The 27810-nt window shown below is 41.3% G+C and overlaps 1 protein-coding gene across 3 annotated transcripts in view; it reads left to right on the top strand.

Moving 5' to 3' along the window:
• Positions 1-27810, top strand: part of FGF14 (fibroblast growth factor 14) — a 712599-nt gene that overhangs the window by 538126 nt on the left and 146663 nt on the right. For all 3 annotated transcript variants that reach the window (XM_008260154.4, XM_051850463.2, XM_002713014.5), the window contains exons 2-3: positions 6861-6971; positions 14225-14328. In XM_008260154.4, coding sequence (XP_008258376.1) covers positions 6861-6971; positions 14225-14328 — 215 coding nt within the window. The remainder of the gene's footprint in view (positions 1-6860; positions 6972-14224; positions 14329-27810) is intronic.

Raw genomic sequence — 27810 nt, forward strand, 5'->3', positions numbered from 1 at the left:
AGCTGTTTTCACCCTGTGAAAAAAGTGTGATTTTTCCATAGCTAATAGAAGAGTGACATTTAAGAACTTACACTAATGGCCAATTATACCAAGATTTGGATGCAGATAAACATAATATATGATATGTATACATTAATGCATTCGCTACATTAAAATATATGTCATATTGCAGATATTCTAATCTAAGTAGTAATTTTAAATGTATATGGCTTTTGAAGGATTATCCAGATTTCTTTTGTCAGTTTCCACATTGCGTGAAAACAATTTATGACAGTGATTGATTTAATTGAACACACTTCTGAGAGAGTGATTGTTTTGATTAAAAATGTCGGCTATTTTTTCCCTGTATCCAAAGACAGTTGCGTTGATTTGCATTTCTTTCAGTTCTGAGTGTTGAGGGTAAGATATTAGGAAACATCTTCTACTTGATATGCATTCACATTAGTTTTCATCGGTTCTGTTTTAATTAGTATTGTAGAGCATAGTTAGCAGAGACGTTCATGCAAAGAGAATCTTCAAAGCATTTTCTTTAAAATGAACAGGCACAGTAAATAGAAAACAAAAGACAAAACTAGAGGGAAAAAGGAATGAAGCAAAAGAAGAGAGAGTAAGTCTAAATATTTTCTTGGGCAGAGTAGATAATCTGAACACTTACATGTCTTAGAAGAGAATAAAGAACTCTAGCTATTTTATGAGCTGAAAAAAATATTCTGAATGTTTTATATGGTTAACTTAGAGGTATAGGCCTTCAGATATTTAGCCACATATCTTTTTTTTTAAGATTTATTTATTTATTTGAAAGTCAGAGTTACAGAGAGAGAAGGAGAGGCAGAAAGAGAGAGGTCTTCCATCCGCTGGTTCACTCTCCAATTGGCTGCAACGGCTGGAGCTGCGCCCATCCAAAGCCAGGAGCCAGGATGTTCTTCTGGGTCTCCCACGTGGGTGCAGGGGTCCAAGGGCTTGGGCCACCCTCTACTGCTTTCCCAGACCATAGCAGAGAAATGGATTGGAAGTGGTGCAGCTGGGACTAGAACCGGCACCCATATGGGACGCTGCAGGAAGCGGCTTTACCCACTATGCCAGCCCACCACATTTCAATTATTAATTAGGAATGTGAGTGTAGGAGTTGGGAATGAATCAGTACTGAAACAAAAATATTTGTTCTTGTAAAACTCACATTCTACACTTACCAGAGGAAGAGCACACAAGCCTGTTTATCCCATCAAGTTGATGAAAAAAGTGAGCATGCAACTTCAGTTCCAGTGTTCTTCATTTATGTAATATTTTCTCTCTTTTTCCTCTCAAGGTATCGAATAGTTATTTAGGCTGGGGTTCTATCTTTATGAAGTCGATACATTTCAGATTGTTATAACATTTTCAAACTCCTTTCACTGACTTCATATTAGATCTGAATAGGTCGTCATTTGCTTTTGTTGCTTGTTTATATGTTTGTTTTTAACCACCTAATCCATATAGGAGAAAATGCCATCTTTGCTACTCTTTGGTATTTGTTTTCACTAAATATTTTGAGTGTCCCCTTCAATCCATATTCACTCTGTGGGATTTTCTTCCCCTGAACTATCCTAACTGCAGTTATATTAGACAATACTCATATAACCTGCAGATCTACTTAGCCAGGAACACACATACTTCAACATAGCATTCACTGGAACAAAAGACTAAGAGTCAGGGTCCCTGTGTTTGCTCCCCAGAAAGACAGGATGCCTAACCTGTCCCGGGTGCTATGAGAGCTGATACAACAGTTGAGCCATCGTAGATACTGCTGGGTGCCAAGTCGTGTGTTAAATAATTAGCAAAGCTTACCCTCCTTCTCATTTTGAGCAGTAGAGGGTTCCAGCATTTGCAGCTTCACATACAGCAATGCCATGCTCTGTGCTCTACTTGAGGATTTGTGCATTTATTAAAACTACCAGTCTGAGTTTTGTCCATTCTGGCAGTCATGTCATGTCTTCTTGGTTCCTTTTTAGCAGTTTGCTCTCACAGTGTCAAAATGACATCTGCAAGTGAGTTGCCTAGTACACTGTAGACTACAATTGAGATTTGCTATAGACTAAGAAAATGAGCGTTCGGTCCTCCTCTTCACAGCAGAACAATAATTTAGTCATACTTTTGCCTGATGGCACATAACTGAGTCCTTTTTTTTCTTTCCTGCTATGATTATTTAGTTGCACACTTTCATCCTTGAGGAAAAGGCTTTTCTCAATCATTTGAAAGAGTTACTTTACACTATTAATGGTCACATTTCACAATGGCCAGTTTTGTAAGCAATAAAGACTCACAGTGAATGCTTTCTGGACAAATAACCGTACACAAAGATTAATACATAGAGTGTTTGAAAACGTGTAGTTAATATAGAAGAGTGGTGTGTTAGTTTATTTGCATATATAAGTGCAATGTTATTTGGAAATAGATATGACATGCTATTTTTACTCATTTTTGTCAAAGGCATTAATAGATTTTCTTAAAATCTCTGCATTTTCATTACAGAATTAGCATGTTTTCAGTACTTGTTTTTGAGTTAGGTCTGGAAAGTACAATTACCTGGTTAAAGTTTGTGGGCACATCCAATTTTAATTGCCATCCTGGGTTTTCATGTTGCTCCAATGTTCGTATTTACCAGAAACATACAAAATTATTGGTTTTTACTACCCTCTTGTCAGTATTCATTCAACAGGAGTTTAACGCAGAGCCTCTAGTTACCTGAACCCTGGACACCTAATGGTGAACAATATGACACCTTTCAACTTTTGTTGTTCAACCTGCAGTCCAGTTTGTGAGACAAACAGGAGTCATATGACTGCACAGAGGTGAAGTTATAACCACGATATATAAAGCCAAATAGAAGCCTCTGCTTAATGTCAGTGGTGGATGTACACTGTACTGGGTTCTGTACTTTATAACATGTGGAAACTCTTTCAAAGTTAATGTTGACACTTAAGAAAAAAGTCACACCTGTGGTGAACGTGCAGCAGAAGACTCCGACCTGCTCTGAGGTGTTAGGACCGGGCTCCAGAGGAATGAAGTGTTGCTGGAGCCAGACTTGAGGAGGAGGCAGAGGATGTCATCAGGCAGGGGTGTGTGCAAGGGTGTGCTCACCTGCACAGGTGAGCAAGGGGAATTCTTATACAGGTGGGAACCCTTGAGATGAGTAAGGCAGCACAAACATAATTGAGGAGTGTCAGAGAGCCCTTGAAGGCAGCCCACAGTGATCCAGCAGGCTGCAGTCAGCAAGGCTGGCAGAGAAGATGGAGCTGTGTTGTGGTGGGGGTGCATTCACAATTCCTAGGTGGAGAGGTGTTGCCACCTATTTCCAGATCTGAGGTATGGGAACAGGCAGACTACAGGGGAGAGTACCACCCAGGAGAGGTGTAGGGGGCTGAGCTGCGGCTGGCAGAGAAAATAGAAAGGGGGGGGGACATTTTAAAGAAGCATCTATGGGAACTGGGCAGCTTACCAGGGGGGATAAAAAGACAGCCATTGTGTTGCCCTGAGTGGACTGATACTGTTAACAGAAATATTAAGGAGGCGAAACATCCTTTGGCCGAAGTGGTAGAGATAGGAGAATTCAGGTATAAATGGTGCTGGGGAAAGTTTTAAATTCATGGTGCTGAAACTGATTTTTGGTAAGGGTTTCATACAGAGAGTTGTCGGACATGTGGCCAATGGCAGTGTAGACTGGCTCTTAGAAGAGGTTTCCCAGAACTTGGATCTTTTCTATTGTTTGCGTTTGTGCTCTATTTCCAAGACTCAGCTCTGAATATGAAGGATTTGGGTTTACACAGCTGTGCGCAATTGTGAAATATTGCCTTTTAAACAGATTGGTTCGCATTTGACCTTAAAATTTTAAGATGTTTCATTTATTCTATTTATAGAGGCTGCATAATGTAGAAGTTAAGTGAATAGGATCCAGAGCTGAGTGCTCATCTTATTTTAACATTTTCAACATTTATTTATTTAAAGGGCCCAGATGGGGCGGGAGAGGTGTCATGGAGGTGGGGGTAGCTGGGAAGAGAGATCATCAGTCTTCTGGTTCACTTCCCAAAAGCCCACAACAGCAGGGGCTGGGCTAGGCTGCAGCCAGGAGCCAGCAACTCCACCCAGGGCCACCTACGTGGGTGGCAGTAACTCAAGTACTTGGGCCATCACCTGCTACCTCCCAGTGCATTAGCAGGAAGCTAATGGAAGAGGATGCGGGGTCATGGTGCTCTGACAGGATGCAATGCAGGCGTCCCAAGCAGCACGTTAACTCCCTGTGCTACAAGCCCACCTGAGTGCTCCTCTTTAAACCTTAGCTTTGTACTTCATAACCATGCCCCCTATGTTAAATGAATTATCCTGCATCTCCGTTTCTTCTTCTTCAAAGTGGGCTTCCTATTACTTAGGCTTGAGGTGAGGATTCAGTGAGCTAGTCATGGAATGTTCTTAGAATAGTGCCTGGCACCCAAGGAGAACACAAGCAGTATTTATGATTTCTGAAAATAAAAAGCAAATATTGTGAAATTGGATAAACCAAAATCAACTTGGTTTTTGTCTACTTGTCATTAAGAGTTCAAAATCATAAACTGTTGTTTCCTTGTTACTGTTGGTCAGACCGGAAGCCTGTTGGAGGGCTCTGTGTGAGTGTGGGGGCCGGGGAGTGGGTCTGCGCCTTTTTACAGTCTTGCTGTTCTAGGAAATTCAGCTCCACAAGACCCAGGACCTAAAGAGTAGGGCAACTTACACATAAGTGATGCTACAACATGACAGAAAATTGTCAGTTTCAGGAATTCTGTATGTTTTCCCAGCAATTAAGGCATTTTCCCTTCTACTTTTTCCTCTTCTACTCACTTGTGTTCAATGAAGAGCATAAATGAGTTCCAGCAGAACTAAGAGGGTCTCATGTCTTAAAGAGGGTTAATAATCCAAGTCTTCCCAGATACACACAAAATAAGGATCAGTGGTAAATTTTTTTTATAACAATACCCATGTTAGAATTAACTGATTCTGAAATCTTTATACCAAAGAGTAAAGATGATAATAAAATGATTCTAATAATAGCTTAGGCATTTCATTTCAAACTCCAAGTCTTTTAAAAACCTCTACAAGCTGATATGTTAGTCACTCTAACAATGTTGGAGCATATTTTCTTTAAATCATTTTTTTCTGTCACATTCATCAATTTCATAGAAGAAGTTCAAACATCTAGGAATAAGTCTTCTGATGCTGTGATATTCATGCATTATTTTCCAGAAGGTCCCCCCCATTGAAATATCATCTATGAAGCAATCTGTGTACAGTGGTGTCGTTTTTCAAACTTTTAATTTTACGGTGAGCTTAGAAAGCGATTTTAGATTGCTTTTTCATTTCTAATTATCGTAGGATAGTTGTTTTTTTCTACAGCTTTTTCTTAGTTTTGCATTGGTATGTTTTGGGTCCACCTGTTTGCAAGTCTATGATTTTCCTGTTGATTCCAGGATACTGGTTTCATCATTCAGTGCAAACTCGTACTGGTTTGCCAGTATAATCATATTTGCATGTCCCATTCAGTTCCTGAGGAGAGAAGCCAGTTGCCATAGTGAGAATTACCATGTCCCACCTCAGATCCAGTCCTGAGATGGAGATGGCCTTAGAAGAACCTACATGTCGATGCATATTTCCAAGAAGGACAACTGGCTCTTTGTGAAGCACTAGCTTACTGGAGTGGTTCTCTTCTGTCTCATCCAGTGAAAATCTATTGCCGCATGACTTCCTTTGTGTTAGAATGAACTTCCACTGCCTGCTACCTCATGCCTGTTGTCCAAGAGTCAGATTCTATATTACATACTTTCTCTGTCCTTTTTAGGTATTAAAATTAATAGGTTTATCTGCTAAATTTGTCATCTGTCCCGATTATTGCCTTAGATTGAGTCTGGCTGTAAATCTCTGTTCCCTGAGTTCCAAAGCCTGGAACTGCATTTTTCCCTGTGGATCACGTCCAGGCATCTTGGATGCTTCCAGGGGAGTTAGGAGGACCCTGCAGATGTCCAGGGCATAGTTGCCAAATTGGTGCTTTTCTAAAACTAGAATATTCAAATGTTGTTATGAATCTAAAAACTTAGATTTTTCACAATTTCGGGGTACTTGTCAATTTAAGTAAAAGGAGAACTCCATTTTAAACAGCCTTTGATGGAAATCAAGTTTCAAGAGTTTTGCAAACTCCTATTCTGTCATCCTTTGTAATATCAATGCACATTAATTATTTTACAGTTTAATGGTGAAACAAATAGCTTAGTGTGATAGGTTTAATAAGTATATATACATGAATATCTGTTTCATAAAATGGTGCTTTTTTATAAAGATTTATTTATTTGAAAGTCAGAGTTGAGAAGTAGAGAGAAATAGAGCAGAGAGAAATCTTCCATCTGCTGGTTCACTCCCTAAATGTCTGTATTGGCTGGAGCTGCACCGATCCAAAGCCAGGAGCCAGGAGCTTCATCTGGGTCTCCCATGTGGGTTCAGGGGCCCAAGTATTTGGGCCATCTTCTACTGCTTTCCCTGGAAATAGCAGAGAGTTAGATCAAAAGTGGAGCAGCTGGGACTCGAACTGGTGTCCATATGGGATGCCAGCACTACAGGCAGCAGCTTTACCTGCTATGCCACAGGACTGGCCCCAAGATGATCTATTTTTTGTAGCTGGTGACCACATATTCCTTACTGTCCCTAGTTGGTATCCTCCAAGCTCAATAAAAACACAAGAGGGACCTGAGCCACATAAAATGTCATGTCTGCAAAATGTCCTTTTCTGACAAAGAAAAAGTAATGTAGTAGAGACTGTCTCTGGATACACTGTGAGGCTTACGATGGCTGTGTTTGCCTTTCAGATCCCCAGCTCAAGGGCATAGTGACCAGGTTATATTGCAGGCAAGGCTACTACTTGCAAATGCACCCCGATGGAGCTCTCGACGGAACCAAGGATGACAGCACCAATTCCAGTAAGTGCAACCACAGGACATCCCTGACCACACTGCTACATAAATGACCTTTTCAGATACCACAGCAAACCTTTGCTTATGTTGGGTCACTAACATGGCATTGGCAGTTGTTCTTCAACCACATTCATGAAAAGAGTAACGGAGAAACAAGAAACATTTTTTAAGATAATTATAAGTTAATGTTTTATTTTTTAAATAGTTGGAAAATTTATTTTAATCTTAGAAATCAAGTATGCTACTATATTCAGATGAAAACTTATTACATGTTTACCTTGGAAGTATTAATTTTATAAGCCAATAGATTCTGAATAATACTTGCAGAAATTCAAGAACTACAGGATTAAGTTGTCTCAAGTAATAGAAACATAATTTTAAAAATTCCTTGCATTTAACAAGAAAAAGATGTTTCCTATAGGTAGAACAAGAAGGTTATTTACTTTTAAAAAAAAAAAAAAAAAGATCAGGTCTGGGCCGGTGCCACGGTTTACAGGCTAATCCTCCACCTGCGGTGCCGGCACCCCGGGTTCTAGTCCTGGTTGGGGCGCCAGATTCTGTCCTGGTTGCTCCTCTTCCAGTCCAGCCCTCTGCTGTGGCCCAGGAAGGCACTGGAGGATGGCCCAAGTGCTTGGGCCCTGCACCCGCATGGGAGACCAAGAGGAGGCGCCTGGCTCCTGGCTTCAGATCGGCGCAGCGCACCGTCTGTGGCAGCCATTTGGGGGGTGAACCAATGGAAGGAAGACCTTTCTCTCTGCCTCTCTCTCGCTGTTTAACACTACCTGTCAAAAAAATCATGTCTGTATTTTTCTTAAGTATAAACTCCACATCTTCTATTCATATATATCTTCTTTCTGCTGTTTATTTGTATTTTCTGACTGGTGACCCTCCTTACTGACATCTACCATAGCATAATTATTCTAAAATAGACAAATTATCTCTGCTCAGAAGAGTTACTGAAAAGCAAAATCTACTTCTATTAGGCATATTTAATCCTCGGTTATATTGCTAGTGATTCGGGGTAGATAGAAACACTTCTACACCTTTAATATGTATTCAGAAGTAGGACATCACTTTAAGAAACGAAAGGAAGATTTGAATACATATAAACAATTATAGCCACTTGCTGTTTTAAATGCTAGCAACCAAATTTTCAGTAACACTAATTTTCAGAGCAGTTAATGATACAAAGTATTATTTGCATTTGATATTATGTAAAGGATTGATATTTTCCCGTTGTGTTTACTTTTTTGGTCTTTAATTTTTTTTTTTTTTTTTTTGAGACAGGGTAAAACGGACACAGACACACGTACACATGTTCGCATCCTCTGGTTCTTCTGGTTACTCACCTAATGCTCTAGAGCCAGGAACTCAGTCCAGGTCTCCCGTGTGGATAACAGTAACCCAAAAATTTGAATTGGCACCTGCTCCCTCTAAGGTCCACATTAGCAATAAGCAGGTATCAGGAGCAGAGCTGAGACTCCAACACAGCTCTGAGATAGGGGATGTGTGCACCTCGAGTGGTGTCTTAACTGCGAGACCAGCCTTAGACCCACTTCAGTTTCTTTTTAATTTTGTTGATCTACATTTTTCCTCCTTTTAAATTTCTTCCTGTCTATGATACCCACCCTTTTAGTTTTAACATCTTTCCAGCCATATTTACTCCTTGGTTTATTTGTACTTCATCTTCTGTTTTGAATTAGGAAAAAAGAAGGTAAACCTATTTGGACACATGGAAGAAAGACGAGTCTTGTTTTTGTTAAGACCTATGTCAGGCATGCTTCCTTGTTGATTTTCTGATTAGGCTGGACCTTTAAAAAGTATCTTGACCAATTTGACCTACAAAAGAAGGCAATTTCTTATAGTTTGATGTAATATAAAACTATCTGCCCATTTTCTTCTCCTGTCTTATTCTGTACCCATCCTCTGACAAAGGGCATTTCTGTTGTGTGTTGCAGTTCTGAGGGTCCGGGACCTTAAAGGTTCCTAAGCTCTGACATCTGTAGTGCTCTCTGTCTTTCAGTGTCCAGAGTTTAACAGCCCAGGAACTGACGCTCTGTAGTTCTGATCAGTCAGTGAGCTATGACACTCAGATCTATCAGCCTAGAGACTGGTGGCAACCAAATGATGGCAAAAGCTGTCAAGAAAGGAAACCACTCCAACTGTATGAGGATAATGCTTCATTAGATGGCTTAGCAAATTCATTTCCTTCAACAAATGCTTCATGAGTGTTTGGCCTGGGTTTTAGCTGTTTATTTACTTGATATTTGCTCATATCATGCTAATTGATAACCTTTAACAATGAGCATCAAGACCACATCAAATAAATAGTCTTTTTAAAGCATATTGCTTTGGAGTTGAGTAAAGCAGTAATGTATGTTCTAAATCATGGGAGTGCAGGTGTAGAAGCTCTGTGCCTCCACACAGTCAGGACTGATTATGGGAATAATAGTAAACAATATACTAGAAGCTGAGATACTAAAAGACACTTGAGCATCTGGGACTCTCCCTCTCCTGTACCTGTACTGGACATTTTAGGTAGCTCAGGAAATCCCCTGTGGCCTCCCAGTGCTGGTGAGGTCAGTCCTGGGAATGGCACAGGACAGGAGTCTTGGCATAAAAGCAAATTGGAACCAAATCCTAGTGCCCCACTCCAGAGTCGTAATTCCCTATGCAAAGAGCTGGCCCACAGCTTCCTTTCTGATACATCACATGGCATTGTGTGTGCCCTGAAAGCTATCAGGTTAGTTTCATTACTATTTCAACACTTGCCAAGATGTAAAGAGGTCGAGATAAAGATTCTGTTCTCAAAAGACTATATGAATTATATCACTTAAATTTAATACATTTTGGAAGGATTATAGTAGATTGATAAAAGCAATGGAAATTACTAATTAACTCTTCTTTTGTGTACCAAAACCTTTTAAAATTGTAAAATGCCACCTTTAAGATGAGTTTTAATATAATTTTGTCTCTGGTTGATTATAGCATTATGGATCATAGGAAAATTGTAAGCATTGAAAAGAGTTTGAGTGTGCTTTAGAAATGCTGATCTTCTACACTTAGATTACACTTAAGCTTTAGCCATTTTTCTCAAGAAGGAATCCTCTAAGTACAAGTGAATGTAAAGCTCCTAGGTAGAGCATAGCACTTTTGGTTTGGGGAAGAGAATGATGTGGTACTTCACAAACATGTTTCAAGTTTTAAACTTTTTAAAAAATGTTTGAGAGGCAGACACACACACACACACACACACACACACAGCGAGCGAGAGAGAGAGAGAGAGAAATATGAATGCATCCATAGGCAGGTTTGTTCCCTAAATGCTTGTACACCGAGATTAGGCCCAGTCATACTGGGAAGCAGGCACTCAACCCAGGTCTTCTACATGAGTGGCAGGAACCCAGTTACTTGAGCCGTCACTGCTGCCTTCCAGGATCCGCATTAGCAGGAAGCTGAAGTCAGAAACCAGAGCCAGGAGTTGACTGCAAACAGTCTAATATGACATGCGAGTGTCTTAACTGCCAGGCTAAATTTGCTCAAGATAGGCCGAAATTGAGTCATCCATAAATTGGAAAAATTAAAAATCCTAAAACTCAGAAAAAATTAAATTCTAAAACTCAGAAACTACTCTACAAATCAACAAAAGACAAAATGGATGCTTGAACCTTCAAATATTCATGATTTGCTTTCAACCCATTTCCTAATCACCAGTTTTTGTTAGAATGAGGAATTATTTAGAACAAGGGAAAACTGAACACATGCTTATGAGGCTGTGTTTGTCAAAACTTGTAGATGAATTGAGGAAAAGAAAAACTGTCTTACAGAAGTGTGGTGCTTGGCCTCATGGTTTGGATACTGTTTGGAATGTCTGCATCCCCCATCAGAGTGCCGAGGTTACATACCTTGCTCCTGAATCCAGCTTCCTGCCTTTGTGCACCCTGGGAGGTGGCAGTGATGGCCCAAGCTACTGATCCCTGCCAGCCACATGGGAGACCTGGATTGGTTCTTGGCTCCCAGCTTCAGTCCTAGCTGGAGGCTGTTGGAGACATTTGAGGAGTCAAAAAGCAAGTGGGAGCTCTCGCTCTCATGTCTGTCCCTCTCTTCTCTTTACCCCCTCTTTTCCCTCCTTTTCCTCTCAAGTAAGAAAGATAAAGAAGAATTAATAATAATAAAGGAGGCCAAAGGCCAAAGAACCTTCATGCAGGGCTCTGTCCTCCCAGGGTTTCCAGCCTAACACCTACACCCCTCAGGGAAGGAAAAATAGCCAGAAAACATTGATAACAAACTATCACAACTTGACAGTTTCTCATAGATGACCACATGTCTAGAAAGATCTGTCACAAACAGAAGTGGCCCCTCATGATTTCATCACTATACACATTGAGGATTCCTTGAACATTTTCCTGAATGTCAGCATTATCATAAGCTACCGGAGTTTAATAGGGAGAAGTTTGATCTTCCCCCTAGTTGGTTTTGGATACGCCATGGATTTGTCCATGCTCTCAAACATTATTTTGGTGTCACTGTACATGACAGTACAGGCACCAATAAGCCAATGACCATGGCATTGTTAAGACTTCAAGAAAAAGATCCCTTTCATCCCAGAAATTCTCTGCCTGATATTGTAAAACTTGTCACCTCCCCTCCCCAGGGACCAGCACCTGTAAGCATTAAGATGGTGTTTGTCATCTGAGCATGTTAGGCTCCTAAGAGGAACTGTAAAAACATTTTTTAACCCCTATACCCACTCTCAAAGATCTTGATTTAATTGGACTGGGGTTCGACCTGGCCATCGTACTTTCTGAATACAGGGAGTTTTAATATTGAAAATCACTGCCACATGGAGAACACGAGTGTTCTGTGGAATCCCTACTCTCACAAATGTCTTCATCATTTACTCTCTCCCAGGCTTTGTGACACTGCTCTAAAGTTAACAGACGGCAGAAGAAAATACAACGATGACCTCATTAGTGTGGTTGTCTGTGGCTCTGAGTGGCACCATAGATCCATCCTGTTCAGCTCTGCACAGTCCCCCACACTACAGGGGTTATACAGACTCACTTCTTATGATTGCTCTGTAAATTTTACTGACTGGTGTTTCACAATCCAAGTCCCAACCAAAGTTCGAAGAGAAATAAAAACCTGTATGTTAATTTTTTGAAGTGTGTTCATTTTACACCATCTTCTAGAATATTTCTATTTTCTACATCACATTATTTTGGTCAGTTCATGAAGCACTTGTCTTCTAGATTATACTATGTAGCCTGTACCAATTGTGTGATGCCTACAGATAGTATTAGCAGTGTACAAAGGTTAGGATAATTCTATTTGAATTGGTTAGTTGAAAACAGTACAGCATGGACAGGCATATTGTTAGGTTTTCTCCCCAAATTTGTGCACAAATCAAGAATTACCCTATGGTGACCATAAAAAAAAGTGAGGAAGTGGGTACAGTCTAGGCATTCTAGACAGAAGTAAATATGGCCTTGTTCCACAGAGAAGAAGCACAGAAAGTCCCAAAGTTACAGGACCTCTATGGTACTCTACCACTCCACACTCACATCTAATAATAAGTAATAGAAATGAGCAAAAATGAGCCTCAGTCTTACATGAGAGTCTTGTAATCTCTCAGAATCCTAGAGAAGAAAACCCAATTTTTCTAGGGATAATTATCAAACACAACGGTCTGCTGTTTTCCTTTCATTTCCATAGTTCAAAGATCTTGAGACTTTGAAAGAGTAATATAATCACTGGAGAAAAGATGTAACTTTTCCCACACTATCATGAAAAAATATTTCCTTGAATTAAGTGGAACTAATTTAGAAAGTCGAATTTTAATTATGAAATTAGTGGACCCTCAAAATGTGATGGGATTGCCTGTATTTTCCAAATGATATGTCTTAGGTGGAATATGAGCAGATCTAAAGTTGGTATTTCCTTCATACATTTACTTGAATATTTCAGTGCCAGTTTTGGCTTAGGCCTGTTAGTTAAGAAGGAATTGGGGCCGGCGCCGCAGCTCACTAGGCTAATTCTCCGCCTTGCGGCGCCGGCACACCGGGTTCTAGTCCAGGTCAGGGTGCTGGATTCTCTCCCGGTTGCCCCTCTTCCAGGCCAGCTCTCTGCTGTGGCCAGGGAAGTGCAGTGGAGGATGGCCCAAGTGCTTGGGCCCTGCACCCCATGGGAGACCAGGATAAGTACCTGGCTCCTGCCATCGGATCAGCGTGGTGCACCGGCCGTGGCGGCCATTGGAGGGTGAACCAACAGCAAAGGAAGACCTTTCTCTCTGTCTCTCTCTCTCTCACTGTCCACTCTGCCTGTCAAAAAAAAAAAAAAAAAAAAAAAAAAAAAAGGAATTGGGGCAGCAGGGAACCTCACTATGGGAAATTAGTATCTTTTTTATGTCTCCAAAATCATTAAGCAGTTCACTCAGAGTGGTTCTGTAAGATTCATTAAGTAGGCTACATGGAACTCTAGCAGGGAAATGTGTGAAAGAGATATTAAAGACTTAAAATTCAATGATAAACATTGCTATCTGCACTATGTGAAAAACACATAAAAATACTTCTTAAATGTATCAACAAGGTAAGGAACAAAACAAACATTAATGAGTTCTTACCTATTAAGTGGATAAAATTGAACATTTTCCCTTTTAATTTTTATTCATCATTTTATAAACTGCTAATAAAGAAAATGATCCCTCTAAAATTTGCATGTCATTTCGTTTGATTAGCTCTTTCTAAATTTAACCCATCAGCAGGTGCACATATTTCCTTGGCATTGCTGGTGTGTCATGTTGGTTCTGCAAGAGTAATTGAGTTTTGGAATTACCTTTTTAAGTTCTGGCCCACACTATACCGCAATGAAAAACCATTCTTTTGGCCTGAATTGTGAGAGTAAACATTGGACTTGGACGTTTTAAATTCCATACTTGAGAATCTTCAGCTGATTTTATTTGGTGTCTGCTGGTGTCCGAGCGGACACTTGAATCCTGATTCCAGGCTTGGAGCTCTTTTCTAATCCCACAGCTCTTCAGGATGCTGCAGGCAAGACTGCCAAGAAGACTGACAAATGGCAGATGAAGTGCTGATTGTATCCATAGTAGAAATGTAATTATTAAGAGAAATAAAAGTTATTTAATGGGAACGTCCCAGAAAGTAACAACACAGAGGAAGTTGCTTAAACAAAGTCGGTGGGAGAGAAACAGTTCTGGCAGTGCTTTGCTTCCTCATGACCGCCTGTGCTTCTCATTCCAGCACTGTTTAACCTCATCCCTGTGGGACTGCGTGTCGTTGCCATCCAGGGAGTGAAGACAGGGTTGTATATAGCCATGAATGGAGAAGGTTACCTCTACCCATCAGTAAGTACCTGCCAAAAATACTGGCCCTTCCTTCACTGTTGCTTATGTAGTGATGGTGGTAGCCAGATCCAGAAAGTTCTGTGTTTGTGGCTTCTGCCACACTCTCCGTGGAGTTTGGTCATTAATAAATGCCACAGGAGCTATGTGTTCCTTACTCATCACTGTTTGCTAGCATGAGCATATCTAGAAGAGCAGCAGTAGTATGTCTTCAATTGCATATTGATTGTATTTTTTAAAACAACCCATTTTGCAGAAAACTGATCAGTTTTGAAAGAATTCATGTTAATATAGGTTTTGTTTTTATATATAAATGCACTTAGATAATTTATTGCCAAAAATTTACACACATTTTCTTCTTTGTCCATTTGTTCTTAATTGACAAGTAATATCTGTGCATATTTATGGGGGTTTAGTGTTTAGCTTTCTCCTCTCTGGGTCTATGAGATGTACTTTTTCAGATTCCATATATGCCAAGTGACCTTACTTGTAGACAGAATCTAAAATTTTTTGTAAATGAGACACTGAGAATTCTAAAAAAAAAATGCAAAAGGTAATAGGATTTAAATATAAGAATTCATATGTGTAGATATTCTACTGGAGAAATAACTGTAACATTGAAAAGAATATCTTATGCAAATCTCAGTAACTCTGTTTTGTGTTAATGCTTATTAGAAACCCAGCACTTCTCTACCCATATGATCTTTTCTGGAATATGTTCTATTTACAAATAGTTCTTATTCAAACATCTGTAACCATACATTATAATTTAGAGTTAATTTCTACTACAGGTCCAAGCAAGGATGACTTAGATAAAGGTATTTCTTTCCACTATTTTTGGAGTGCTTATTGATGCAGTCTTAATGCCTTGAAATATACTCTTAAGTGGGTTTGAATGTCATCTTTCCATAAATTCTTTAAAACTTGGTGATTATTATGTATCAACAATAAAATCCTACACATAGATATATGGTTATGCATACATATATAAGAATGCATGCAGGTATATAAATGTATATATATATATATATATGCACAAGGCATCTTCAAAAAGGACAGGGAAAGTGCATATTGTATAAAAATTATGCATGAACTTAAAGTCTGCACCAACATAAACTTGTCTCTTAATTCCATTTTCCACAAGCTGTTTGAAGTCCCTGCATATATTCCTTCTCTGGGGTAATTCCCAAGAAATGTGATCTATTTTCTTCAGCAAGCCTGGGAAATCCTATCACAGAGAGAAGGCCAGGGGCAGATTCCCTTCTGGTGAGCTGAAACAGCCCAAGGGCCCTCGCCTTATCTTTCCCCTGAAGGGTGTCCCTGCAACAGAACTGGGTCTGACATGATACAGATTGTGTCCTGTTGTTCAAGATGAATATGCATGGCGTGGTGAACAAGATCCAGCTGAAACTTGCAAGGTCTTTGTGATTAAAAATCCGATATAGATCCAGCATCATTTTCTAGAGATGGCTTATTTCAGATACAAGTCACTTTCGTCGATTGGGCATTTTGGTTTATCTCTGTTCCCCACCACTACCACCGGAGTAATCCTTGAGAGGACTAGAATGATCAGGTACAGTAACTGCCATAGCTTCTTAGTGTTTTTCTGTTGGTGATTTTACCACAGTGGACTCTGCACGACAGTTGATGCCAGGGGAAATTCAAAGATTTATCTTTTGGCTTCTGCAGCAACACATTTCACTTATTGTCATGAGGTTATATGTTATTTGCTTTTAAAAGTAGGTCCATCATTTTGAGGATGTGTCTGCCTAGAATAAAATATTGGTTGTCTTCAGTACAGCTGATACAGCGCAGCGGGGATAGAAGCAAGGCAGGTGCTAACTGCCCTGTGGGAATCCCAGTGACTTAAAGGAGGTCTCGGGAAACCGGCTGTGGGAATTGGCTGCGTCTGCCCAGCATGAGTCTCGGGCAAAATTCAGGCTTACTTCCTGCTGCCTTGTTTTCTCTTCTGGCCTCCCTGATTTTCCTGTTTGGCTTCTCGGATCTCTGTTGCTAACTCCAGTCTCTCCAAGAGATCTTGGTTTTCCCCTTTTGACTTGGGGTCTGGTAAGAGATGCTCTGTGTGCCTAGCTCCAGCTGAGAGACAGATCCCTCTGCCCAGCCCTTACCCTGGGGCATCTCTTCTGCCCAGGCCAGGCCCTAACAATCCCTCACCATTGTGTGGCAAAAGAACTTAGAGGTCAAAGGAAAGTGATTTTGAGTCTTTGTGAGTATTCCACAAAATGTTCTGTTTCTTTCATTGAGATGAAATTTTAACTTCAAATATTTCAGTACAAAGAATGTTTTTCCATTTTCACTTACTCCATAATTAGTGACTGGGTGTCTTCTAAAATAACAAAGAATACAAAACAATTGTGACTATTAATCATAATAGCATATTCATATGACAATAGTAGGTGCCAATACTTGTATAGAACATGCTGCTAGCACTATGCTGTGCACTTTCCATGAATCAGCTCATTGATCCTCCCAATAGCCATCTTCTATAAAGCAAACAATTAAAATGAGAATGCATGCAGAGTTTACAATCTGCCAATGTGTCTTAGGTGATAGATAGAAAGGAGGAAGCTTGAGCACACTTAGTGTGACTCATTAGCTTACATTTTAACTGCTTTACTATGCTGCTTCTATGTGCCAGACATTTCTCATAGGATGGTCTGGCACCTGTTCTCACAAGAAGTTAGAAGCGTGTGATGATGTAATGAAAACCTTTAGGGAATTGTTACCAAGGGAGTCAACTTTATTTCAGGGCAATTATTAAGAAGCATAATTTGAAACCTAATGTGTTTCATTTGGAGACTTTTAAATAAGTGACACAAAATATATTTGTTAGGGGGACTTTGATATCACGTAATGGGTGTTTAATGTTCTTGAACTTCATTACACTTAATATTTGCACTTTAAATTGCAAAAGCCCTGACAAACATGGTTAACCCAAGTATGAAGTTTTGAACTAAGTTGAATATTTTTTAAAAGATTTATTTTATTTATTATTTGTTTATTTGAAAGGCAGAGTTACAGAGAGAGGTAGAGACAAAGATCTTTCATCTGTTTGTTCATTCCCCAAATGACCAGACTGGGCCAGGCCTAAGCCAGGAACCAAGAGCTGCTTCCAGGTCTCCCACTTAGGAGCAGAGTCCCAAACACTTGGGCCATCATTTACTGCTCTCCCAGGCTTATTAGCAGGGAGTTGGATGGGAAGTAGAGCAGCTGGGACTCGAACTGGCACCCATGTGGGATACCAGCACTGCAGGTTGGGACTTTAACCCACTGGCCCCAAGTTGAATGTTTTGTTTGTTTGTTTGTTTTTTAAATGACAACTCCAGGCAGGCTCACATCTAAAGAAAAGAAGCTGAGAAAGATTTAAGCCTGGGAAACGAAGTCCTCTGTTTTACATTTACAGCCACTTTAAAGAAAATCTTAATGTTTTTGTAGCATAAAGTGGTGTCTGCTATGGGGCTGATTTCTTTGAGGGCCTGTAGATATAGAATGTAGGCAACAAAACAACCAGATCTTTCAAAGTCAAATCTATCGAATGACTATCACAGCTGTGATTCCTCTGTCTGTGGTCCATGAAGTAGTTCTCATAATCTGTTGCTAGGCAAATGAAGATACTCAAAGTGTCAGATAATTCCATTCTGGGGGTGCAAAGATTATCATTTTGACTGATGTGAATAAATAATCATATCTCTCACAGAAGTTGCTCATTCCCTGTGGATGCTTTTGCACAGAATGTCAGTAGTGATTTCCTTTGTGGTCAAAATGATTATAACATGCTAATTAAGGTATTCCAGAGAGATTTAATGTCAGATGGAGACTGTCTGCTTGAAGGTGGAATTCAGGCTGCCAGGTCACAACAGAAACCAGCAAATATTTTCGTTCAAGAATTAGACAGTTAAAGTGACGTGTTAAAAAAGATGATTTTTTTTTAAACTCTACACTACTTATAGTGCTGACAGAAGAACAGTTAATATTTTATTTTTCAAGGCCTGCGCCGTGGCTCACTAGGCTAATCCTCCGCCTGCGGCACCGGCGCCCCGGGTTCTAGTCCCGGAGGGGGCACCGGATTCTGTCCTGGTTGCTCCTCTTCCAGTCCAGCTCTCTGCTGTGGCCTGGGAAGGCAGTGGAGGATGGCCCAAGTGCTTGGGCCTGCACCCCATGGGAGACCAGGAGGAAGCACCTGGCTCCTGGCTTCAGATCGACACAGTGTGCTGGCCATAGCAGCCATTTGGAGGGTGAACCAACAGAAGGAAGACCTTTCTTTCTGTCTCTCTCTCTCTCACTGTCTAACTCTGCCTGTCAAAAAAAATTTTTAACTTTTCCAAACAACGAGTGACTTTGAGAGACTAAGAAAATTCTCCATTAAAAATCAAGGTCTGGAAGGTAAATTCTAAACACTAAAGGAAAACATGGAAGGAAAGCAAAGTGTCACTCATGCTCTGTACTGCAACAAAGAGCACTGTGGGGAGCAACTGGCAGCAACTCGGACTACACTAAGTTACTGGAATTAAGACTTATTCTATGCATCTGCTCTCCCACAATATGGCGCTGGGAGAGGAGGAAACAGCTTCTATACAGCTGCCTCCAGTTCAACCAATAAGCAGCAGGAGCTGACTCTGATTGGAGGAGAGCAGCGTACTTGGCGTGTGGGTAGCAGAGTTGGGATTGGTGGAAGAGGACTATAAAGGAGGAGAGAGACAACATGCACCAGGAACATCTCTCTGAAGGAACACCTGTGCAGCCCCCGAGAGAGCCGGCCGGCGGTGTGCCGCTCCCCCGTGGAAGTGGGAAAAGTGGCTAGGGGGAACCGCCCTTCCACGGAGGTGGAAGGGACAGTAGCCAACCCGGGAAGAACCAGCAGCAAACCCGGGGAGGGCCGAGCAGACAAAAGAACAGCGCAGGGTCCTGTGTTGTTCCTCCACGAAGACGGGGAGCGACAGAGCACTGTTGTGTTTGTGTTGTGAGAGGGGAAGGGGGAAGGAGATGATGGCAGCATGGGGGAGTCCTGGGCTCCACCTGCACCCTGGAGCCACATGCAAAGCCTGCCTCACGAGTTCCAGGTCCCTGGGGTCTGCCTTCACATCTGCAAAGCTACAGGATTTCCCTTGAGGGCATTGAATTAATCTTGAGTTGGAAATGCTGGTTTCAGTCTGATAGGTTTTTCTGAATGAGGGGATATAGATTTTATATAAAATGTAGAAAGATTCATTAGTGTGTGTTATCATAGGCATACACTTATGCAAATATTCTTTTCCTAATAGTGCTGTAAATGTTCCTATTACCCAGACACAGTGCCTGGGGAATGAGTCAGTCCTGGGGTTCTGGAGTTAATATCTCATCGGAGTCTCTTAATCAGGTGTACAATTGGGGAAGAAAATAACCTCCTTTCATGTTGATGTGTTAAATGAACCAAAAAAAATGCACTGCTACAGGGATTTGCAAATATTAGGGCCCATAAGAATCATGTGGAGGCTGGTGCCACGGCTCAATGGGCTAATCCTCCACCTAGCGGTGCCAGCACACCGGGGTCTAGTCCTGGTCGGGGCGCTGGATTCTGTCCTGGTTGCCCCTCTTCCAGGCCAGCTCTCTGCTGTGGCCCAGGAGTGCAGTGGAGGATGGCCCAAGTCCTTGGGCCCTGCACCCACATGGGAGACCAGGAGAGGCACCTGGCTCCTGCCATCGGATCAGCGTGGTGCGCCGGCCGCTGCGCGCCGGCCGCGGCGGCCATTGGAGGGTGAACCAACGGCAAAGGAAGATCTTTCTCTCTGTCTCTCTCTCTCACTGTCCACTCTGCCTGTCAAAAAAAAAAAAAAAAAAAAAAAAAAAAAAGAATCATGTGGAGTGCCAGGAAAAAAAAATGCAGATTTCTTGGATGAACCTCTTGGTATTTCAGCCCCATGGGTCTGGTGCAAGGGTCTAGGACCATTCTTCTCCTTCTGGCGATTCTGAAGTTGACATTCCAATAATCAACAAGCATACAGCAGGAGTGGATGCGGTGGTCCATGGGGGAGATGGTGGCAGCTTTTAACCATGGTGATGAGGAAAAGCTGATGAAAATTATGAAATGGACTACCCAGCACTAAAGCTAACACTGAGTAAAATAAAATGTGACTAGTCCCCCAGATCAATTGGTTCCAAGCCCCTGAATTCAACCAACAGTGGATCAAACATTTTTTAAAATTGCACCTGGATAGATTATGTACAGACTTCTTTTCATTATTCCCTGACCGGCATAGCTTAAGAACTATTTCCATGGCATTTTCATTATCAAATAATAATAATAAAAGAAACAGGGAGATGATTTTAAAGTATGTGGGAGGATATATGTAGATGATATGCAATTCTTAGGCTACTTTATAGAAGCACCTGGGAATTTTCTGGGTTTTTATATCTGAGGGGGCTCTCGAACCAGCGCCCTGTGGAAATCGAGGGATTACTATACTTGATTTTCCCAACTCCTCTACCATTAAGTTAAATTTTTATAGAGGTTTGAAAATAGCCCTTTACTGATGTAGCAACCCAGAAACCCTCAATTCACCTAGCAGCCAATGTAGGATAAATGTATATTTGGGGATTAGCTGCTCTTTGATTCAGGGAAAATAAGGTGCAATGTTAAGTATTCTTCAATAAGCATTTCCAAGGCCCACAAAATCTTATATCCTCTAGATGGAGAGTTTTCTGGTATTATAGTCATACCTTTCAGCAGTATGTTCATGGGCCTCTTCTGCAAAGGTGGTCTTGCCTTCCCTTCTCTGTGCCACCCAGAACCCCTTATCATGTGTCCTTATATGTGTTGCTATCTGTCCTCAATTTCTCAAGGGCACCCAGAGGAAGATGTCCAAGCCCCCTGCCTCATTCTACCATTAATCATATGCCTTATTGTGGGATCTATAACTCTGTGAAAACATAATGGAGCAGTGGTATTTTCTTGTTGATATTTACTCTTCTGTTTATTACTCGTTGGAGAATTCAAATGGAATGTCTCTGGCTTTTCATTGTAGTACCTTCTATTCCCCAGTTTCTTAATATTCTTCCATGATAGTCGCAGACACAAGGGAATATACCTCACCAGTAATTAACGCTCACAAATCGTTGTATGAATTCTTTGCTTGTCCCTGGCACTCATCCAGTCTCTCAATAACACCTGTACGTGCTCGTCCTGAGAAAATCATTCACTATGTATCCAGGTCTTTTTAACACCCCCTTTTCCCCCTCCCCCAGTCCTTTTCCTGTAGGTGCATAGAATTAAAATCTGCTGTAGTTAACAGTCACTGGTCACCAACATCCCCTACAGGTGAACCAAGCACCTCAGCTGAGGACTGCCCATCTGGGGACAGGGAAGACAAAGCTATAACTAAGCAAGATTCCAAGTTCAACCGATTATCTCAAGATGCTCTTTAAAATTGAAAATTCTGGCCAGCACCGCGGCTCACTAGGCTAATCCTCCACCTAGCGGTGCCGGCACACCAGGTTCTAGTCCCGGTCGGGGTGCCGGATTCTGTCCCGGTTGCCCCTCTTCCAGGTCAGCTCTCTGCTGTGGCAAGGGAGTGCAGTGGAGGATGGCCCAAGTGCTTGGGCCCTGCACCCCAATGGAGACCAGGATAAGTACCTGGCTCCTGCTATCGGATCAGCGTGGTGCGCCGGCTGCGACGGCCATTGGAGGGTGAACCAATGGCAAAGGAAGACCTTTCTCTCTGTCTCTCTCTCTCACTGTCAACTCTGCAAAAAAAAAAAAAAAAAATTGAAAATTCTTCCATTCTTGACCTATGATATTTAATGTATGAGTACTCTAGGAACCTATGATACTATATGCATGATTTTGGTGTACAAATATACCAAATTCTTGAATATATACACATACCCATATAATTCTGTATGTGTGTGTGTTTTTCATTGGAATTATGCATTGTGCTTAAGTTATACATACATGTATTCAAATATTCTGGCCAGATTTTTTGTGTATATTTATGAAATGCTAAATAATAGTTGTCAAACATACATTTTAAAGCTTTATTTCCATGCTTTGTTATAAAAGTTTTGTTTGAGAGGCAAAAGTATAGACAGAGGGAGAGACGGAAGTCTTCCATCCACTGGTTTACTCCCATATGGCTGCAATAGCCAGAGCTGGGCCAATCCAAAGCCAGGAGCCAGGAGCTTCTTCCAGGTCTCCCACAAGGTGCAGGGGCCCAAGCATTTGTGCCATCTTCTGCTGCTTTTCCTTGCCATTACCAGGGAACTGGATCAATGTAGAGCAACTGGGATTCGAACTGTTGCCCGTGGGATGCCTATGGCACAGGCAGAGGCTTAGCCTACTACACCACAGCACTGGCCCTATTTCCATGCTTTAAAAATACTTCTTTTTTTCATGATCTTTTCCTGTGGTTTCCCTCCATAGTACAAATCAATTGCATACCTCATCCAAGTTGAAAGTCACCCTGTTCTTTTTATCTTGGCAAAGATACCATGAATCTACAGTAATAAGGAAGCAAGTATGGCACTTCAGCGAATTTCCATCTAATACTAATTGCAGCATCCGGAGTTCATTCGATTCCCATGACGGAAAACCTCAATGCATAGGATGTAATTGATTATGACCTAGCAAGAATGTCATTGTCCTACCTACGGCCACTACATGGAAAGGAAAAACAATTGAGAAACATTTGCAAAGAGTAAATTATGTAAAACTAATTTTAAGAAGACTTTTGGGCAAAAGACAAATACGAAACATTCGATTTTTCTATTTTTAGAGGAATAGGTAACAAATGTACTTTGAGGCTATCCAAATTCAAGTGCCCTTTGATAGGATATAAAAGAAGAACTTTGGGTAGAGAGCAGAAAGCATGCTGGGTCTCAGGAGAACAAGACAAATGCTGGTAATAAACAGCAGCGGCAAGTTGTCCTCAGCCACATTAGAGAATGGAAAAAACACATCACAAATAGAGCGAGGGAGGGCGCAGATTCTACTTGGCCATCATGGAACTAGAGCCCGCCTGACTCTTGATTTCTAGCCCCCATCAAAGGGTGGGTGAAAGCCCAGTCTAGAGTGTCCCACCATCCACAATTACTTTGTCTGCTGGAGACCCATGGCCACTTCCACTTGTTTTGCCTTCCTAAAATATTCTTTTAAAATATTTGAAAGGCAGAGATGGAGGAGAGGGGGAGAAAGGGAGAGAGATTCTCCACCATACACTGGTTTACTCCCCCCATGACCACACACCAGTGCTGGGCTAGGCCAGAACCAGGAGTTTCATCAAGATCTCCCTTGCAGGTGCAGGGCCCAGAGCCCTTCTGCTATCTTCTGCTGCCTTCCCAGGCACATTAGTAGGGGACACAGAACAGTGTTCATATGGGATGCCAGCTTCGCAGGTGACATCTTAACCCACTATGCCACAATACTGGCTTCTCTAAACTACTCTTCTCGAGTGACGGCTATGCTTGGTTAGTGCTGTTCTCCAAGCAAAGAAATAAGTTGGTGATGTTTAGCTTCCAAAGGGTTACACTTGTGACAGAATTAGCTGAAGGAGATTAGTGGCAATCTTAAAAACCATTGCGGTAGTCCAAGTGAGGGTGCTGAAGATTCGAGTTAAGAAAGCAAACTAGGGGCTGGCACGGTGGCACAGAAGTTAAAACCCCAGCCTGCAGCACCGCCGGCATCCCATATGGGTGCCAGTTCGAGTCCTGGCTGCTCCATTTCTGATCTGGCTCTCTGCTATGGTCTGGGGAAGCAGTGGAAGATGGCTCAAGTCATTGGACCCCTGTACCTACATGGGAGACCTGGAAGAGGCTCTTGGCACCTGGCTTCGGATTAGCTTAGCTCTGGCCATTGTGGTCATTTGGGGAGTGAACCAGTGGATGGAAGACTTCTCTGTCTCTTTCAAATAAAAATCTTAAGATAGCTGGAACGTACAAACTATAGAACATTGCTCTTCTTGCTTTTTGGGACAGCACAGGTGGGTGTGCATGCGTGTGCATTTGTGTATGTTTGGAATGATCTGAAGGCATTCAAGAGGGATGTGCCGCCTTCAGCTTGGCTGCAGTGACAGCCACTCTGTTTTGTAAAGGAAGGCACTACCTGGGCAGGCTATCTTTGTTTCTTTACCTATCTATTCTGCGGGGCCTGGACACATTAGTGTTTGCAGCTCCTGAACTAGAGGCCTGGAAAGGATGAGACATTTGAAAGTGTTTTTGAAGGAACTGGGAGAGCTCCATCGAGTCTGGGGTTGGTGGTCATGGAGTCCTGATACTCCGATGTGACTACTCATCAAGAGGTGAGCTATGATGTTTTAGATAGCAAACAACAGAAGAAGGGAGAGATTAGGTAATCAAAAATGCTCCATTTGACTTTGGGCTCCCTGGGTTTGCCCATACACTATCCAGTACGATTATTGTTCCACTACATGACTATTGTGTGACAATAAAGTGCATTTATCCTGGGGGGTCAAGTATAAGGCTGCCTTAACTAGAGTATAGATAGAATTTTTCTGTTCTGAAGGGCAGCAGTTTTCATTTTCCCATTGCATTTGAGACAAAGATGAAGAAATGGGGTCAAGGGCATCAGCATGTGTGAAAGTAGATATTTATGGAGCTGGCATTGTGGCCAAATGAGTTAATCTGCCACCTGCAATGCTGGCATTCTATATGGGGACAGGTTTGAGTCCTGGCTGCTCTACTTCCAATCCTGCTCCCTGCTAATGTGCCTGGTAAAGCAGTAGAAGATGGCCCAAGTCCTTGGGGCCTTGTATCCATGTGGGAAAACCTGGATGAAGCTCCTGGTTTGGCCTGGCCCAGCACCAGCTGCTGGGGCCATTTGGTGAGTGAACTAGTAGATGGAAGCTCGCTCTCTGTGTAACTCTGTCTTTCAAATAAATAAAATAAATTTCATCTTAAAAATAGATTTTTTAGAAATAACTTTATTAAATAACACAACTTTCCGAGAAAGCTTTCTAATATATATTACTTAATTCCCAAGTATACAGAATTTATAGAGGCAATGCTGAATGACACAGCAAAAAGACTAGCTGATTTAAAATTAGAATGTATGCCTTCATAGAAATGATGCTAGTAACACGGGAAGTCCTCAAAGTGTCTCATAGTGGTTCACAAACTGCCACATACATAAAACTTAATCAGTTAAGATAGCCTGGTCATCATCTGCATGTCAGAACATCAACCTGCAGGTTCCAAGATTCCAGTTCAGAACATGTACCGGATGGTTCCAATGCAGGTGCCTGCAGGAGCACACTTTAGGAAACTATAGGTCAATATGTGATTAACAAATGGTGACATTGAGATTTCATCTTTTCAGATTTACCATTGATTATTACTATTGCTGTAATTTAAAAGTGTGTGGCCCAGTTCAGCCCCTTTGAGGAATACAGAATGACTCCACCAGGGTGGTGCTCAGCTTTCTGTTGACCTAACGAGCTTCTGGCTTTGGTTGCTCCATTCAGTCTGTAGAAGGAACAGGATGAGAAATGTGTATTTTAGTGCCAACATATAAGGGTAGACAAGAATTTTGCAGATGCTTGAGAAAATAAAGCAATGCAAAATGGAAACAAAGTGAGATATTGTATGTCAAACCAATAATGACTGGTTTGCAATCCTGAAAAAAACCTAACAGTATATATATGTAAAGCTCTGAGGAAATGGCTTAAGGTTATCAACATGGGCCTCCCAGATACCTGCTGAAATGGGGGTGTGACTGCATGAAAGTGACCTATCAGAGCAGGCTCTCAATGTCAACACATTGGGGTTGCTTGAGAAATGAATTTTAAAAAGCTAATAAAATATATCTATGACTAATGAATTGCTTGTTTCCCTCACCCTTTTATATTTTCTTTGGGACTTCATTTTCTTTATATCTAAGCAGAGCCTTCCCACGCATGTGCTATTTCAGGAATAAGGGGAGACTTATTTCCCCATCTCTAGGTGATCAGCAGTCCCCTAGCACTTAGCACAGGGAAGAAGTCCACTTTTGAATGTTTTTCTTCTGTGCTCTGTGTACAGAATGTGGTGATCTCTACTAGACCCATCATTATAAAATGTATTAATGATACCCAAACTATAGTACACGCCTAATGAAAACTAAACACATATCTAATCACAAGAGTCTACAATCACGTATAGAAAAATAATTTCTACTCAATGTAATTATATAAATAAATATCCAAGGCATTTCTAGTGTAGGTATATAGGCTCAAGGGTCAAGCTCTGGAGGTAGAGGTGTATGTTAATAAAATCATCTATTTGCTCATTCAGCAGGTGGGTGCATTTCATTGGTAGTATGCTGTAGGTGCTGGGGCTTAGAGGATTAATGAAAAACCTGGTTTAAAAACAAAAATGTTTGAAAGGCAAATAGAAGGGAGTTATGCATTCTGAGGATATCTTGACTAGAAGATTTCTATGAATTCTGCTCCTCTTACCCTCAGGAATTTTTACTCCATGAATATATTTATTTCCTAGAATTCCCTCAATAGTGATGGTTATGTAGCAAGTCTTTCATCTATTATTCTTGACTGATTATTGTTAAAGTGGAATCAATTTCCACAGCAAATATTACTAATTTATTCCTTGGGGACTCGGGTTTGTAATATTTACTGTGGATGTCATCTATTTGCCCACTGACAAACAAGAAAATGAGGCTGTTTATTTGTCAAGTTAGACCCACAGAAAACAATGATTTCCTTAAAGAATAGAAAAGCCCACAATGATAGAATGCAAAGTGGCAACATCTGTGTCCTCACATGACCATATTCCCAATGTGAGCAGCAATGTGTTCTCTCTGAGAATCTCCCAGCAAACAGTCATCAAACTTGATCTCTACTGCGTGCTGCTACCACTGAACATTGTAGTGCAGGAGCATGAGTAATGATAATTAGGCCATGGGCTTTATTTCTTTGTATAAAATGACACAAAGTACCTGTTTTTTAAAAAATCTTTCTAGTATCAAAGCAAAAGAAACATGAATGTTGCTGCAGTTTTGCTTAAGGCAAAAGCTTTATGAAATACTGTAAATACTAACAATTTAGGTCGATGAAAATTTTTTCCTATTTGTGGATGGTGTATGATTAGATGGTAGACGTGAAAAGAATATTTTTATATACAAGGAGTTTTAAAGTCAATCTAAAAGATTGAATCCAAAATGATAGATGCAATGTATTTTATTTCAAAGAGTTACGGGGGGAGAGGGGGCAGCGCCATGGCTCACTTGGTTAATCCTCCACCTGTGGCGCCGGCATCCCATATGGGCGCCAGTTCTAGTCCCGATTGCTCCTCTTCCAGTGCAGCTCTCTGATGTGGCCCAGGAGGGCAGTGGAGGATGGCCCAAAAGCTTGGGTACCTGTACCCACGTGGGAGACCAGGAAGAATTTCCTGGCTCCTGGCTTCAGATCAGTGTAGCTCCGGCTGTAGCTGCCATTTGGGGGGTGAACCAAAGGAAGGAAGACCATTCTCTCTCTTTCTCTC

This window comes from Oryctolagus cuniculus, chromosome 9 (assembly GCF_964237555.1).
Source record: "Oryctolagus cuniculus chromosome 9, mOryCun1.1, whole genome shotgun sequence".
NCBI classification, from domain to species: domain Eukaryota; kingdom Metazoa; phylum Chordata; class Mammalia; order Lagomorpha; family Leporidae; genus Oryctolagus; species Oryctolagus cuniculus.